We start from the raw sequence: 18,037 nt of genomic DNA on the forward strand, positions 1-18,037 counted from the left end.
ACTGCTGCATAATTAATTAGTACCGTCATGACTTCTTTTTCGTCCTCTTTTTCCATCAATATATTTTCATCTATTGATTTTTTTTTTTTTTTAATTTGGCTTGATTTGTTGACGAGTATTAATTTTGTTTTTGTTTATCTCCTTTTTCCATACCTTCGACTGTGTGGGTTTTTTTTCTTTCTCTCCAATTTTTCCATCGTTTACTTTTGGTCTTTTACAATACGTAGCCACTTTTTCCCGATGCTCGATGTTAGGGGAGTACTTCGAGCATCGTTCTAAAAATTCGACTTCTGTTTACTAGAGATATCACCCCGTCTAGGTTCAGCCTCCCTTGCGTCTTGTGTCCCGTTTGTGTGTCTAGGCTCATAACGCTCGTTACTTTTCCAATCGTAATTATTTCGGCTATCATCCCTACCACTGCCTCTTTGGCCGTTATTTCTTCCGTTCGGCTCATAATATCTGTTATTACTATTATTATTGTTATTATTTTCGCGATAAGCATTCCCTTTTTCAAAATCTCTTCTATATCTGCCGTAGTTGTATTTATTCTCTGCTTGAGCCATATTATTATGTCTGTAGTCCCCGGGTCTTCTTCCGCTATCATTATATGATCTTGCACTTCTTCTTTCTTCACCCCTATCCTGGTACCTTGTATAGTACGGTGCTCTGGTCTCCTCACCGCGACCTTTCTTCACTAGCAGCCCCTTATCTATGTCGTGCCACAATGAACGACACTCTTTTGCTTTGTGCCCGATTCGTCCATAATAGTAACACTTGTTTACCTCGTCTTCCCTTTTGTTAGATTCTTTTTTCCATTTCTCATATTTATTGCTGTCTACTCGAGGTGACTTCATAGCCACCATATCCTCGACTTTCAATGACAATGTAATGGCTTTTGTTAGCGTCATGGGCCTATGCATTGAAACTTCGTGGTTGTACGGGGGATTAAGGCCTTATATATATTGGGTCACTACTTCTTTTTGAATATTTTTCTTAACTCCCTACCTTAACATTTCAGAAACTTCAAAGTTTGCTTCTTAAAGCCCCATGGCCCTGTTAAACAACTTTTGCATGCGATTTGAGTATCCTTCTACAGATTCCTTATCCCTTTGTTGTTCCGACCTAATTTTTGCCATAACTGTCTCTGTGCTCCTGATGGCCCCGTACCTTTTCGTAACCTCCTCGAGAAATTCTTTAATAGACTCAAACTGTGTGATTCTATCATTCAAATGTGCTGCCGCTCGACTTTTCAGCCTGCTGGATAGCGTTGCCAATAAATAAAGGAGGTCTCTGTCGTTCACCTGCCAGCCTATTATCCTTACTACCCTTGTGAACGCCGTTAGATTTATAGGGTCCCCTGTAAGTATTGGTATTGTGGGGATTATTGTGCTTAATTCTTTAATTGAGTTATTTATATTCCTCTCATACTCCCGGTGATGCGGCGATCTGTGGGTAGCTCCACGTGTTGTTCGCTCCCACCTCTCCTGGTTATTTGAAAATTTTCGAACTCCCGCATCGGTCTAGCTTTCCTTCTATCTCTGTTGTGGAATTCTCTTTTATTTTTTCCTCCCTCCCTTTCCGGCAATCCCCGGAGCAACTCTGACTCCCTTCTTCAATTGCCAAGCCGATTCCTAGCGGGCCCCCTATCTGACTCATCCCCTTCCTCTTCACTATCATCACTACGCAGGGGCTATATATATAATTCTGAGGCTTCGTCTCCTCCAATTATTTGCTTAGGGCCCTCTTTTTTCGTATCTCTTAGTATGACCGTTTTCATGCCCTTAAAAATTTTTCCAATTAAGTCTCTTGTTTTTTTGTTTGACTTTTCTAATTTTTCGACCACCTTGGGATCGTGGCAAAATTGTAACCATAAACTGTTGTCTGTAATGACCTCCGCATCTGCTAAGCGGTCCACCGCCCCACCTACAATGTTATCAATTTTTCCCGACTGCATTCTGTTTTATTTTGCTTGGTTGTTTTTTTTTGTGTTGTTTTTTTTTTCTTTGTTTGGTTGTATTTGTTTTTTATGGGCCTATTCGATAAGACTCATCGCCCAGCAGTAATATTATTTACCGTTTATATAAATTTTATTTATCTGGACAGTATTGTAAGCAGTACGATCCAAAGCATTTCCGTGTCCGTAAACAAAGTGTCTAAAGAAAAATATTGCTACCAGAGGGTGCGTGGTATGGTGTAGTTTCGTGTTTTAGATTTCCCTTGTCTTATTTCCTGATGGTGCCGGCCTCCTGGATGGCTGCTGTGCGCCCTCGCTGGTACTTGACACCTGCTCGTTTCTCACGTGTCTCACCGCGTGTGTCTTCTTAACACTGTATTTTTTCTTTTTTTGTTATTATTCACTTTTTCTTTTCTTAAATTCTTTTTTTTTTGTCTTTAGAAATTTTTTTTCTTTTTTTTTTTCTTTTACTTTTTTTTTTGCAATAATTCTTTTTATTTCTACTTACACTGCACTGTGGGTGCTTCCCGACAACAAAAGAAAACGAAAAAAAAAAATTTCTATTACTTTGTCGTACACAACTCGCCACACGTCGAGCGCCAAAAATTGGGGGTTGGGTTATTTAAAACCTCCCACAACGTGGGAATTGTGGAGTTTGGGGGTGTAAGGGGATTCAATACACGTGGAAGAAAGTATATGTCCGTTTATTAGAGTCTTAAAGCGAGAGCAATCACATTTGTCGCGTTAGGTTCGGAGGCTGATCGGAGAGAGAGCGAGCGGGAGAGCTGATAACGCTCGGGCCCGCCGCCGAAAGGTGATCATCATACTCTGTATCCGCTGCTCATGCGCCGTGAGAGGTGAGTCTTGGGCGCGAACTTACAAAGGGTCTAGATACTGTACGTCACAATATTGTTTTAGATATTAAAATAATTAAACCATATTTTATAAGCTATATCTAACAATGCTTTGCTTTGCTTTACTGAGAAGCACTGCAGTATTTTTTCTAAGTGTTTCCTTCTTTTCTAAAATCTAGACTTTATTATTTGAAACATGGTTTTCAGGGACATGCACTTCAATAATTTTGTAATATCATTGATAGTATCAAACTTGAGTTAAGACGTTCAGTGATTTTTAAAATTTTTTATTGTTTTAGATTTAATTTTTCCTTAATGATAATTTCAGCTTATTTTAAAGATGTATGACTAGATTTAATACTTTGTTAGATCTACCGGAAAATACATCATACGTGAAGTTGTAATGTTTTTCACAGTAAATACAAATATAAATCGAAAAAAATTTTTTTTTCTTATTAAACTACTCCTATCTTAAAAAAACGATAAATCATGTGATGAAGCCTGTTTACTCGTTGTGTGATTGGCTGAGACTGATTAAAAGCGGATAGATTTGAAAATGAGATTTTGAAAAATCAGTAAAAAGTAATTTAAATTTGTAAGTTGATAAAGATTATAATATTGCGTGTTACGGCAAAGACATAATTATTGTATTATTCTCTAAAAATAGAGAAAAGAAATGATTGACTAAGTTTTTTGGGGGCTGCGCGCGAACCGCGCAGGGGATACAGCCCTCTAGGTTATAGATAGTACACATTAATTAGGTATTTTGATAAATACTTATTGTTCTGTTCAATGCGTATATTTTTAAAAAAATTGTTATTATTCTTACCTCAAGCCGCATATTAAATAGAAATAGGGCTAAACGACCCAACTACTAAGCAGGCACCAATTACCTCGCACTCGACAGTAATACAAAATAAGAAGAACATACTTGAAAACTCGTGTGCTCCAGATATTGTAACATGTACGGACATTAATAACGTTTAATCCAGAATAATACTTTACATCATAGATTTTATAATTGTTTCGCTAAATGACTCAACAAATCTAACCTACAAAACTTCGTAATTGTTCGCAGTAATCGGTGCGCAGTAGTTGGGTCTGGACTTCAAAATAAAAACTGTGTGAGAGATACCCATGCAGTAATTGAGAGCGTAGTAACTGGTGCTGATTTAATAACCGTACTTTGTGATATAAAAAAGTGATATTGACACTAAAATAAATAGTTAAAATAATAAATAAATAAGTAACATAACAGAAAAACGTTCGTGGTTTTAATTGCATAATATGCTGCAGATAAAAATAAAATAAAACTGCTTTAATTTACATGAAAAAACAGCATAAAATGAACAATAATTAGCACAGTCAAAAATTTCAGTGCACAGTAGTTAGACCATTTACCCTTATAGCATAATAGAATTAATTTTTCGAAAATTATGACTAGCTCGAAAAAAAAAAGTTGAGTACTTTCAATGTATTGTAACAAATTGAAACATAATTTAATAAGTAGATTGTCAGCAAGAGCCCCAAGAAAATGGCAAAAATGGCCAAAATATGTTTTTCGCGTCTAGAAAGAAACCAAAGAGTCGTACGTAAAAAAGTGTGAAGTAAAAAAGATGTGCAATTTCAAGACGAACACAATGAGCTGTGTTGAATTCAGATCAACTCCGCCATTTTTTCGCAAATCGCAAAAAACTGCAATTTCGAGCCATTTTTTCGAAATTCAATAACTCGCATTCTACACAACATTTAGAGCCAAAATTTTAACACAAGACAGATATCATAGCTCTTATTTTACACAAAAATTTTTGGCTCAATCAGTTCTGACCTTTTCGCGAACCGCAGCTAAAACTGAAAAAAGGTTCTTTCGAAAAATGGCCATAAAAAAGTTGTTAGCCAACATAGGTACATTTTTCAAACATATTTCGCTTCGTCTATATTTATTCTACAAGTACCTAGAACGCCATTTTTTTGTACAAATTAGAAGTATCTTAAAAACTGATTGCAAACATGAATAGTAAAACTTCTTCACTTTTCAACCTTGATGCCAAAAGTTCATGGGCTTCCTTTGATAAACCCCGCTCTCTACCTTAATTACTTAACTCGGCTTGGATAAAAGTCTACTGAGCTATTTTACACTTACTTTAATTATGCACAAAACTTGAGTCATTATCTTCAGTTAAACCTGAATCTTTACTACATGCACTAGGATCAGTCTCGCAATCTTCGTTCAAGATTTGGGAATCTTCTTCTACGTCCAACAAAAAATCTTCTAATTCTGCAGTGTCGTTTTCCATTCAATAATTCATTAAAGCAGCACTAAATGGAACACCATAGTGTGTTGACATGTAATGTGAAAAGTTTTCAGTTGAAAATTTTATATCTATTTCTGACACTTCTCAAAACAGAAATCTTTTTGATAAAAACATATTTGTTCGGAATCCATACAGTTTATTAAATGAAGTAAAAAGCTGTAAATAGTGAAAGAAATGTACTTATACTGAAAAATCCCGTGCATTCCTTATGAAATAAAATAATCGTTAGCCTTAAGAGGTCGTTGATTTGCAGTTTTTCCTGTATACTCTATGAACAGGGCTATTTTTGAAAGCTGTTAAGACTTAATACTCACAAAAAATATACAACTGAACAAAATTTTTTCTCTTACCTCACAACTTTATTACCACAGCAACTGAAGCTTAATCTCTACGTTTTTAATGGCAACAAAAATATAAATACATATTTTACCTAATTCAAAATTTGGAAGATTCAAAAGATTACTATAAGGGTTTTAGTGGAAAGCTAATCTCTCACTTAATAAATTCTTTATTTATCGATTTTGATGCTGCTTCAAGCTCGATAAATGTTTAGCGTCATTTTTTTGTCGCCTAAAATTGTATTAATTATATGCATTTGAAGTTTTCCTTCCAATTTGACTTTTTGCGATTTTTGGCATAGTTAAGACTTTACTAAGCCCTTCAGGCTGTTCTTTTCAACTTTATTAAGTTGTAATATATTGGTTGGCAAGGTAGTTTGACGTCCGAAAACCCGGACAAGAACCGGTGAGCATCTTAAGGAAACTCTTTCTTGACTGAAGTTTCCGGCAAACGTGGTTGCCTCTATACCTCAGATTGATATTCTCTGGCCTGTTATTGTAGCACAACACTGATCAGGGGGAAATCTAAACGTTTAAAGCTTTGGCGGTAGTTATAGAGCTGTTTCCCAACGTCTCCTGGTATAACGTCAGAGACGTTTGTGTCTAAAGCACTTTTTTTTGCAGTCCAGTTGTTTTGGTGACCTAAGGTGGGGAAATTAGTTTGCAATGATTGTCTGTTCCAGACTGTCCCGTTGGCTCAAGTTTATTTTTGCTTCATAGCTGTTCGGTTTTCGCAGCGCAGACCTTTGAGGCGATCGGTGATTCCTAGTTGAATGCTTAGAGTTAAGAGGGTAATATGGGTTTGTCGGTCACCGAGGTTCCCAGCCTAGCGACGAACAATGCTTCTCGTGACATCTGCCAGTAAATGACTGACTTGGTTTAATAGTGACTGGTTTCACATATTCTTTTAGCTGACGAATAACATTTCCGAAAATGGTAGTAAAAATGTATTTGTTGACAAGGTAGTTTAAGCTTAAGTGGCCCATGAAAGAACCGATGAGATTAAAGGTTTAAGTAGGAAACGCAAATAATTATAATGGCCCTGAAAGGGGCCAGTGGTGAAATTTCCAGTTATTCCTTATAATGGAGGGCCAGCTGCGGGTAGCTTGACTCTTATCCTTAAAGTTTCTGTGTACATAGACCGTACAGGAGAGAGGTACACCGCTGACGAAAGAACATCGCGTCTTCAGGTAGTTTTCTGGATAACTAACTTCTTATCGTTTGTCAGGAAAGTGGGCCTGGAAAATACCTTCTCTGTAAGTAAGCCGTTGGGACGACCACTAAGAAGGAGGCCGTTGTGGCTGCCCGCACTCTACAGGGGTGTCTTTCCGGGCTTGCACTCGAAGTAGAAAATTCTCTGACGGCACCAGGCCAAATGGTTGAACGGCCAAAAAGCTTTGAAGTGTTGGAGCAGGTTGTTATCTGGCTAGACACGTCTTCTGGTAATCCATCGGAGACGTTAACGTCTCAACCAAACGCCTGTTTCTCCGTGGCACTCGATGAACGGCTACGATGATCGACAACTCGATGGGTCATCTTATAACCACTCTTCACTATCTTTAATTGCGGGTGGCTTTAATATTACCTTGACGCTACCTCGTAGAAGTGATTGAACTAATGCGCAAAGCTAGCTTGTTTTTGCAAAACTTTGAGCCCATTTGTTGCTACTGTTATTTATTTTTCTAAGAAAAAGCTATACGAAAACCATTTGGAATCATTAAAAATCGGTATGAAAAATTTCAGCAAGATCGGTTCAGTAGTTTTTGCGGTTAGCGGTTGCAACGGTTTTAGCGACTTTGCTTTACATATTACTAAGATATACATATTTGATTATAGAAATGTTCGTAGAATTATATCCCTTCGTCACTGTCGTGCAAAAAAGCAAACTTCTTTTGTTTTTAGCTTGCTCTATACGGCTGGTGATAAGATCTTTAAGTTAGAAATATCCTTTAATAATATTCTGCTGCAGTTTGTGCACACAATGAGGGGGACCCAGTCTTCATTCAAATTTGATATCTTTGTTGTAAAAAAATACTTGTAAGCATTTCAAACAGTCAGTTATATTTTTCCTAATATTTTGAGGTGTTAAACGACCACACACGTAACAAAAACTGTCCAGCTTCTTCAAATCATCATGAATGTGTTTCGTAGTTTTAGACTCCGTAGAGGCCAAAGATTCCATCTCTACGGAGCGGCGGTATATAATGACGACGCCTGCGGGCTCGCTTTTCCACACTGACCAGCCACTGATACTGGGGATCCGACCCCTGCATCGTACATTTTTTACGTACATTTTCCATGACGGCGTAAACGCTGTTATCCAGGGTCTCCGCAGGATAACGGATAAGCTCCGTTGCCTACCGTCAACCATGTGGAGGTGCCTTGGACTACAAATACACGAAAAAAAAGTTACAATGCGACGTCTAGATATGAGTTTTTCAAAACATTCTCATCACTGTGTCAAGGGTAATAGGTATTCTTCTACAACTATTCTCATAACTTACATTTGAGCCCATGTTGAAGACGACGAAATACGGAAGCTTCATGGATTTTTTTCTCGAAATCTGTAAATGCGATTGTGTTGAAATTTGGTGACAACATCTATGTTTCTTTATGACATATAATTTTTGAAACATTTTCATCGTTAAGTGAATTGCGACCTAACTTTCTCAAAGAATGGGACCGACTGACTGACCACAAATGGAAGTGCCCATGTAAGTTTTATAATTAAACTTCAATGATCTCACATTTATTATAAGTTAAAGCCTAAATATACATACCAATTGAAAATGTCTAATAAAAACTGATAAAATTTTTTTTTCTGTTTATATTCGGTTTTTGCACTAGGAAAACCACGTAAAAAACAATAACGTTCAAAAGTTAATTTTTCTCATATCTATTTTTTTACGAGCACAAGATTGAACATAAGTATATTGATAAATTTAGTACTACCATCTGGATGGCAATACCAAAACAGGGGGGTTTATGTGTTTTACGTAGAATTATGATGAAAAGTTTTTTTCTTACTTTTTTTAAGATTCCATGTAAAATACTTGAACCCCCCTGGTCTGGTGTGGCTATCCGGATAGTACGACTCAATTAGACTGTTTACTTATATTCAATCTTATACCAGTAAGACAATAGACATGAGAAAAATTAACTTTCGAACGTTATTGTTTTTTATGTAGTTTTTCTAGTGCCGAAACCGAATAGAAATAGACGAAAAATTTTTTTACCAGTTTTTATTAGTAATTTTCAATTGCGTTTACACGATAAAAAATATATAAAATATTTATGTAAAATATTTGTGCTGTTTCATTTGAGATCTAACAGGTGGTGCATGAGAGTCAAGGACTGTTTACTATATCGTTGTAATAGCGGGAGTGTTGGGTTTTCTATAAAAAAATTTGTTTGTATATATATATCAAATATTATATGCTGTATAAAAAAAAATTAAAATGAAATAAACAAATAGTAACTAGTAAACTAGACATTTCAATAATTATAACAATTTTTTGTGTTCTTTGCTTTGCTCTTAAATGTTGTCATTTCATACTTTTTCCCATGTTGCCTTAAGCTCATGAAAATGTAATAATGGAAATATCCCGCAATCATATGCTCTCTATGATCATTGCAAAGAAATTTGAAATTACAATTGCGTATGATACTTTTAATAGTTGCTTCTTAAGTACTATTTTTAACATTTTTCATTGATCAACAAAATATTTTTTCCTGTTTTTTAGTATATCATGTAAATCACTATTTACGTATACAAGTCCTCCACGTTTTTTTATGTTTACTAGTTATACCATTGTCAATTAACAATTTATAAATACTACAGTTAGAATGTGTTTCTAATAAATAAGATCTTTTGTACAATTTAATTTAAAATCAGTGGTTATGTGGTTACTTTACTTGTTGAAATTTTGCCAGATACGTCGTTAATGACATTTGGACTATGAATTTTGTCCTTAGTAAAATGTTTATCACTAACATATCTATTTATTTTTGAATGACTCTACAAACTACTTAAATAACCTCGCTCTATGATGTAAGCCGATTTTATTTTTTGGTTAATTTAATGTTAAGCCACTTTTACCGTCTTTTCAACAAAATTTACGGCTCCAGTGCTCATCTGCTCGATCCTCGACTCCTGCTGCGAGGAAGCGGAAATTACAAAAATGTTCACAAAATTTACTGTAGGTAATATAGACAGTGGCTCTACCAAAATTCATTAAGTCCACCTACTTAAGATCTGACAGCATGCAGGACAACTCCATCAAGTCTTTTCTCCAAATTTGCAAGATCAGCCTGAGTGCAGCACTGATGTAACAAAATCCACATCGATCCATGCAGATTTTTTAAATTTCTTTACCTTCTGTATGGGTTAATTAAATTTTACACAATTATCCATACAGTTGGTCAATGAAAGGTGTTAATTTAAAACAACTTATTTTTAAATCCAAAAGCCTACATAACCAAGCAAAAGAAGAAATTCAGTACTTATTTATTTTTATGACCATGTATTTAAATTGACTTAAATCGACACTTAATAATCTATCTCGGTTCCAATATATTTTGAAGCACTAAAATTTACTGTTAAAACCAACTTTATATTTAAAATTGATATATGAATTGACTTTTGCGTGAAAAGGATTAACTGGGGTTTTTAAAGTAAACCTATGTGAATACAAGTAATGTATAATGCCCATGCTCATTAATACTTGGGAAAACTTACAGGTAAACCTTTACTTTGTAATCTATTATAAAAGTCATCATCTTCTGCTCCCCAACCAAAGTAAACATTGGAAAATCCATTTACTTGTAGAAAAAGATGTTTAGTAATCGCAATTGCTCCTCCAAATAATCCAGTGTATGGGAGATTATATCTGAACGTGTTGACACTTGAACTCATATGCCTTGGCAGCTTAGTGCATGCATAAATATTTCTCAAATTCTGTGGTATAAGGTCGATATCTTGAAATATAAAGCAATGAAAGTTGCTTGTTTTACTTGCCTCGACAAAACCTACATTAAACAACTTTGCTCTATTGAATTCTTTATCAGAAGTTTGTTCTACAACAAATATTCTGTAGTCCAGATTTTGTAACTGTAGAAATGGATGTATATAGTTTAAAAAAATTAGTAACTGGATTTGACGATTTCTGTATGGTAGTATTATGGCAACATTGAATAGCGGTTGACAACGCTGTGGCCGCCACTGTCCACCAGGTAATATGCTCAGTCGGTACGCAAGAAACTGAGACTCTTCTAGGGGCTTTTTTTCAGGATAAAAGAGCTGAAGATGAGCTTGAGTTGCAACTACAATCATGCATGCATTTTTTTTTGGAAAGTAAGCTGGCTCCAATTCAAATGGAATTTTTTCAGGACAAATGTAGTTATAGTGAGATGCAAAACGCAATGGATGTAAACAAAAACACAGGACCAAAGAAATTAAAAATAAGTTTATCAAAAATCGAGAATGCTTATGCAGTAAACCAATTATTAACTTAGAGACATTCACTATTGTTTGGAACATGAGGACTACTTCATAGGACGCAGTGTCAGCCATCGTTATTTAACGTGTTTTCAAAAGTATAGGCCCTTGCAAGTGTTAATAGATTTGTTCGATTAAGAGGTTCCGAGCGCTCGGAGCGCTCGGAGTGCTCCGAACTCTAGCCCGAACACGCGTTCTTGCTCCGAGTGCTCCGAGCGCTCCAAGTGCACGTGACTCAGGCCGCCTGTGGGTAGCCGTGTAAGATCCAACAATGCAATCAAAACAAAAAAATGGTTTGTTTACTCGCGATTACGTTGAGCTGGATCTTACACGGCTATCCACAGGCGGCCTGAGTGACGTGCACTTGGAGAGCTCAGAGCACTCGGAGCAAGAACGCGTGTTCGGGCTAGAGTTAGGAGCACTGCGAGCGCTCCGAGCGCTCGGAACCTCTTAATCGAACAAATCTAATACCTGGCTCACGGTCATAGACTACAGACATGTAGATGACGCTCTTCCTCTTCTTTATGGTCCTGGACGGTTGGTCCGTCACCTGGTTACGCACTTAAATGCCAAGTCAATCGAATTCTGAGAGGTCGGTCCTTGGTTACTCTAGCTCAGTCAAAAATTAATAGCTATAATTACACCTATAAATTATAACTATAATATACCTACATTATACCTAAAAAACAGCTATGAATATAGCTATAAATTTTAGCTGTAAATTCTACTCAAATTAATTTACACAAAATTGGCTGACAATCGGATTTTTTAATGGTCAATCATAAACCTCATGCTATCATTCGTATGATAAGATCAAAACTGGGGGTCTGAAGTATTTTTGAATAAGTAGAAAAAAAAACCAAAAAAATTTTTTTTTTCTTCTTACTCAAAAATACTTCAGACTTCAAGCTCCGATTTTTGATGTTATTATATACGGATCATTGTATAAGTTCTCTAAGTTTGTTAACTTTAAAAAAATCCGATTTTAAACCAATTTTTTGTAAATAAATTTAAGCAAAACTTACAGCTATAATTTATAGCTGTTTTATAGGTAATTATAACTCTTGTATAGCTACAATTTATAGGTGTAATAATAGTTATACATTTTTTACTGAGAGTCCCTATGAGATTCTAACTTTTTAATGAGTAGAGTGATAGTATCCTAATATGGGGTAAACAGGGAATTTGTCCCAAGAGATTACGTCCGGGTATCTTAAACACACTTAAGAACGCGATTACTCACTTGAACTACCCTAATATGACCCTAATCGATAGAGAAACAATTAAGGCCTACGCACTTACGCAGTGAAAAACGCAAGCAAATGCACAGGCACAGTGCACAAGAACAACATTAGTTGGTATACCTATAAACGTGATGAACAGCGCGCTGTGCTGTGCAGAAACGAAAGTCGGTTGCCTCTCCAGTTCATGAGGCCCTACTTAGACAGCCTACGAGCCTACTCCTACTGAGGGCACACGTAGGCGCGTCAGGGGGCGTGCTTGAGGTACTCATTAGGCAGCCTACATAACTTACTTACTTCTCGAATAGTATATACAGTTACATCAGCTACAGTTGCAGTGTAAACTGTAGCGTAAAATAACACACAGGTACACAAGTTACAAGTGTCTTTCATTGAGTCCTATATCGACATCGACATTAAATTTTTTGTCAACTAAACAAAGTTTCTCAAAGTACTGAATTAAAAATAATAATTGGTGCTTTAAAAAATTTCAATAAAAACTATTTAAAAACCGTACTAAGATTATGAAATTTAACATTTAACAGCTTGTACACTGTCATTTAGATGTGCACCGTCAAATCAAGTTCCTGTATCATATCTAATTAAATTCATATGTTTTTGTATGAAAAAAAAGTAAACTGCAGTGTGAGCATGTAATTTGTATTCATTCCTTATATTAGTGATTATTTAATAGTTCTTCAGAATTAACTCACGAATCACATGTTCATATTGTAAACTTAATATCAATTGTGAATGAGAGATACTTTTAAGGTGACATTTATATCTTTATTTATGTAAAATTTCTATTCATCTTAGGGTTATATTTTTGTAACTACACGTGAGCAACAATGCCGTGATAAAAAATTTTCATGAAGAAATTAAATATGATTCGTTTAAAATGAAGCATGACTTTTGTTCAATTATAATACAATGTGTATTCTCATATGTACATATCTATATTTACCGATTGAAAGTTGGTTATGTTACGTCAATGGAGGCAGCCTACTTAGGGCCTACCAAACGCCACCTGACGCTGTCAACGTAGGACTTTAGTTGGCAAGAAAGGCAGCCTAAGTAGGCACTACTGATCGCCTACTTACAATTTCTGTTCAGAGTGCTTTACGTTTCCACAGATATACATGTAGATACATCAACCAATGTTATTCTTTTGAGCACTGTGCCTGTGCATATATGCTTGTGCTTTCATTGCGTAGGCCTTTACAAATTAAATACTCCCGATTGGAAATTGAAAATTGTTATCAGCTTGGCCCAAGTCAAGATACCCAGTTAGCCAAGGTAGGGCCAAGTGTATATTTCTAATGGAGCGCAGACTTGGGCCCAAGCTTCTACCCAACCGCCGCCTGATTTCGTCTGCTTAAGGTATATATACATATATATAGTTATACTCGCATACCTGATGAACCTTATGCACGCGAGTATACTTGTAAATATCAGGCGAATCTTAATGAGAAATGTATAAACATATATTTTAACCAACTTCTTTATTTATTTACTAAGCCTTATTGGTATGATTAATTTTCTTTAAGTAAGAAAAATCTTTAATTATGTAAAAAGTACATATTTCAACAGACTGTGATAATCCAAAAAAGTATTTTTTTTTTTTGATTGTGAGTGGAAATATTCTGATTTAAATAAGTCCTACTTACAATTTTTTTTTAAATCTATTTGATTACTATTTACCACTGATAAGTTGAATAGTACTTTCCTAATATTTATCATATGTGTATCAGAGTAATATAAAGTATAATAGTTTTTCACCATTTTCGAAATCACAATAACAATTGTTAATCATATATTTGTGTTTATGAACAATAAATATTGTACTTAAGAATATATGCAAAGAAATTAATTATGTGTGAATAATCACTCGTAAGCACTTGCTTCATAAATAAGTTTTAATGTTTTGGTATACCAATACTTATAAATCTACGTGTACAGTATAAAAATAGTGTATGAGTAACAGGCAAGTAGGCCTCCGGACTTGTAGTAATCAAAATCTGTTATTTTTTCGTACGTTTTGAATGGTAAGCAATGTTATGTAGACGCTCTTGTTACATCATCATGTTAATTTATGACTTATTTTCATGTAATTCCTTAATTTGCACTTAAATATAAAGAATGAAATTGTATACAGTAACAAATGTTAATGTAAAAATGTACGGTAATGGTCAAATGATTATGAAATTTTTTAAAATTTAAATTTCTCGTAAGAACTTACGTTAGTTCTTACGTCGGAATTAAGCAGTCGATAATCAAACGCAAGTTCTTACGTATGTTCTTACGTAATTTCTTACCTTTGATCTAACGTAAGAACTAACGTTAATCCTTGTCTATGAACTTATGTAAGAACGTACAAATTATTTTCTTTTGGGACACCATCTCGGGTCTTATTGACCCTGATGCTCGATGTAGTGCAAGGATCTCCTGAAGATAACTTCAACAGATCTTTGCGTGATGCCAGATGCAAAATAGAGCAGACATTTGGAGTGTTGAAGAATAAGTGAAGATGCTTAATTAAATGATGCAAGAGCTTTACACCATGATCACTATTTTAGCTCTGAGATTATAAATACTTGCGTGATATTGCACAATTTCCTGGGGTTTTTTTTCATATGTTTTTCACAAGATTTTTCCATATGTTCATAAGATATTACATAATTAATATGGCTAGGAATAACAACAAACTTATAAAACTGAAAAAATCTTGATTTATTACCTATATTAAAATCTAAATATTTTATACATTATAGAATGCCTATATCAAACATAGCTGCTCAAGACAGAAATCACAATTTTGATGTATAGAGGCATACTGAAGTAGTTAATGAATATCAATTTGGGATGGTGCTACTTCAAAATGTAATAAATGACTATTTTCAATAATTGCAATCATAAATCATTAACTGTTTTTAATTATTATATTCTTGTTCAATTACATAGATTGAATTCAGGGTAACAGTTTTCTTCGATGTAATGTATTAATTTTTTATAAGCTAGATTTTCGGCGATTCAAAAGTGAAAAAGTAAAATTTGTACTTCTAACTGCTTAAAAGCTGTGAGAATAGTTTATATTAATAGTTAAAAAAAGCATCCAGTAAAGGGATATGAACTTGGTCCGAATCATTGGTAGTCGAATGTCTTTACCACTGGGCCAGAATGGATTAGACACTTGGGACAGAATCTACGTCATTATCAGGTACATCTAAAACTAATGTTCATTTTATGATTTCGTGAATAACATTTACTGCCTTAGTTACCTAATTGATAATTAACTTTTTGTAAATGTAAATTTTACATTGTTTCGTGTTTCTTAATACGTTCGTCAACAGTAAATCTAGTAACTGATTTTACAACTTCTTTTTGTTCACAGATTTTACTAAAACTTTCCAGATACTCCACTTTCCAAGGGAAAAAGTCTATTTTTAAAAATGTTATAAATTTTTTGTAACTGCTACAACAAAGTTGTGTATTACATTTTCCTCTTTAATACTTTAATGTGCGTATCGAATACCAACAGAAATGTATTTAAGATAATGCTTTTTACATTTTTTAATTCTAGTTGAGATAACAATTTCCAAATTTTTGTTTGAATCTAAAAGTTTCCGAAAAAACCTTTTTTTATGTATACGCTTACCCCTGCTAACGAAAATCGCGCGATTTATCGTGTGACGTGTTTCGTAATTTATCGTGTGATTTAGCACACGATTTATTGTGTGACATTATCGAGCAAAAAGTCACACAAATTTATTATGTGATAAGTCGCGCGATTTTTGTAAAATATACGTAGTTTGAAATTATTACTGTTTTATCATTAATTTTGTTATTTTTCTGTTTAAATATATGTTGTTATTATTATTCTTATAAGTTGTATATACATATCGTAACAAAAAACGCATTGGTAAATTACAAATCAATAATTTTTCTTTTAAGTTCAATTAATAGATTTTTATTGTCATTTTTATTGCATAATTATGTTACAAATTTTTATAAGATATAACATTCGTAATCACATGATTATACTTCAATATTTTTCTTGAATAATTTTTATGATTTATGATACGTTAGATCTACAAAGATTATAGCATACAAATTTGAGATCACGACAGATTCAATAATGTCAATTAGGGCGATCATTTGTTAATTTGTTATAACTTTCTATATGCAAACGCTAAAAACCTAGTAAAGCCAAAGTAAAAATCAAGCCAAAATGTAACATTGAAGATGTTAATAATCTGAATATAATAATCTTAATACTCTCTTTATTTATGTAACTTACGTTAAACTTGAACACTATATTTTTGACTAGTTCTCTCTGTGCACGAGAAAGATCTAAAGTTAAATTTTAACGTAACTGTTTGAGATCGATCATAAAATAGAAAAAATCGATACAAAAAGAAATTTGCACGATATATCTTAAAGAAATGATAAGATAATCTAACAATCTATATCAAAATAATAGAAAAAAAACATAAAAGAACAGTTACTTAGCATTATATCTAAGCTTTCTGCGCGGGTTCGGACCTGTTTTAAATGGTGCCTTTTCAGCTGCTCGTAATGACCGGATTTTGTGTCTAACAACGTCTACTGCTTGTGCCAAATAATCTGCCTTTTGAGATGGTGTAGTATTTACTTTTTTCATGACATAATCATAATACAAGCCTAAAAAAAAAACAACTAACACAGTGATTGTTATTCTTATTTTATTACTCTATTGAAAATAACCACGTGGTTTTACTACGTGGTAAACCACATAGTTTTACCACGTGGTTCACCACGTAGTTTTTGTCTCAAAATGCCACATGGTTTTTAAAACCAGGTGGTTTTGTAATACCACGTGGTTTTTTCACCAAGAAGTTCAATAGTTTTCACAAATATTACCTTCTTCTTCCTAGTTCTATTGATAAATTTTTTTCTTGTCTTGTTATATTTTATCGTAATAAATACTTTCACAAACAATTTTCTGAGCGATTTCTGTTCCTCTATTAAAAAAAATCACATGGTTTCACCACGTGGAAAAACTATGTGGTAAGCCACGTAGTCTTAAATCATAAATCACGTGGTTTTGTTTCAAATTAACACAGGGTTCTGAAAACCACGTGGTTTTACTAAACCTATGGGGTTTTTTAAAAACCATGTGGTGTTTTTAGACAAAACCACCTGGTTTATGATATAAAACTACGTGGTTTACCACATGGTTTTTCTACGTGGTATAACCACGTGTTTTTTTTCTATAGAATCCTTAAGTTAAGATTCCACTTAAAAGGCATCAAGGAATGCTATTAGTCTAGATAATGACCTTTATATTTTTTTTGTACATTAATTGACTAAACTAAACTAAACGTACTAGAAAGCTATATATACTTCCTTATTATAGACTCCGATTATTGCGCAAGGATACGTTTTTTTAATCTACGTAATAGAAATATCAAGCGATTGTTTACGAAATGTTTGAGTACCAACTCTTCACATTTTTTAATATTCGTCATTGTATGATCCACTAGAGAGTCTCTTTAGTTATACAACTTGATCTTATGGATCCTGTTCTCGCAATTTTATAATAGATGGTAAGGCACAAGAGTCTACACGACTATTGAGACATACTATTTATGTATGATTTATACTTTAATACGTATGTATAATAAAGGATAGAAAGAAGAGTATACAGTAAAAAATTCTGGATGGCAAAAAACATCAAAAGTATTATTTATTACATAAAACATAATTATGTCTTATCAATTACATTTTACAACCACTATACCTTGGAGATCATGATAATTATTATTTTAACAGTAATAATAAACACTAATAAATAATAAT

The 18,037-nt window shown here is 34.0% G+C and overlaps 1 protein-coding gene across 2 annotated transcripts in view; it reads right to left on the reverse strand.

Moving 5' to 3' along the window:
* LOC106637202 (beta1,4-N-acetylgalactosaminyltransferase B) overlaps positions 1-11,031 on the reverse strand; it is a 61,093-nt gene extending 50,062 nt beyond the window's left edge. Inside the window, exon 1 of one of the 2 annotated variants that reach the window (XM_014349909.2) lies at positions 10,200-11,031. In XM_014349909.2, coding sequence (XP_014205395.2) covers positions 10,200-11,000 — 801 coding nt within the window. In that variant the 5' untranslated portion in view covers positions 11,001-11,031. Of the gene's footprint in view, positions 1-9,560; positions 9,610-10,199 lie in introns of those variants that run through there. The other variant, XM_089595696.1, reaches the window with a different exon arrangement.
* Positions 11,032-18,037: the final 7,006 nt, after the last annotated feature.

This window comes from Copidosoma floridanum, unplaced genomic scaffold (assembly GCF_036245765.1).
Source record: "Copidosoma floridanum isolate Cflo_tuat_1 unplaced genomic scaffold, Cflo_Japanese_pri ptg000027l, whole genome shotgun sequence".
NCBI classification, from domain to species: domain Eukaryota; kingdom Metazoa; phylum Arthropoda; class Insecta; order Hymenoptera; family Encyrtidae; genus Copidosoma; species Copidosoma floridanum.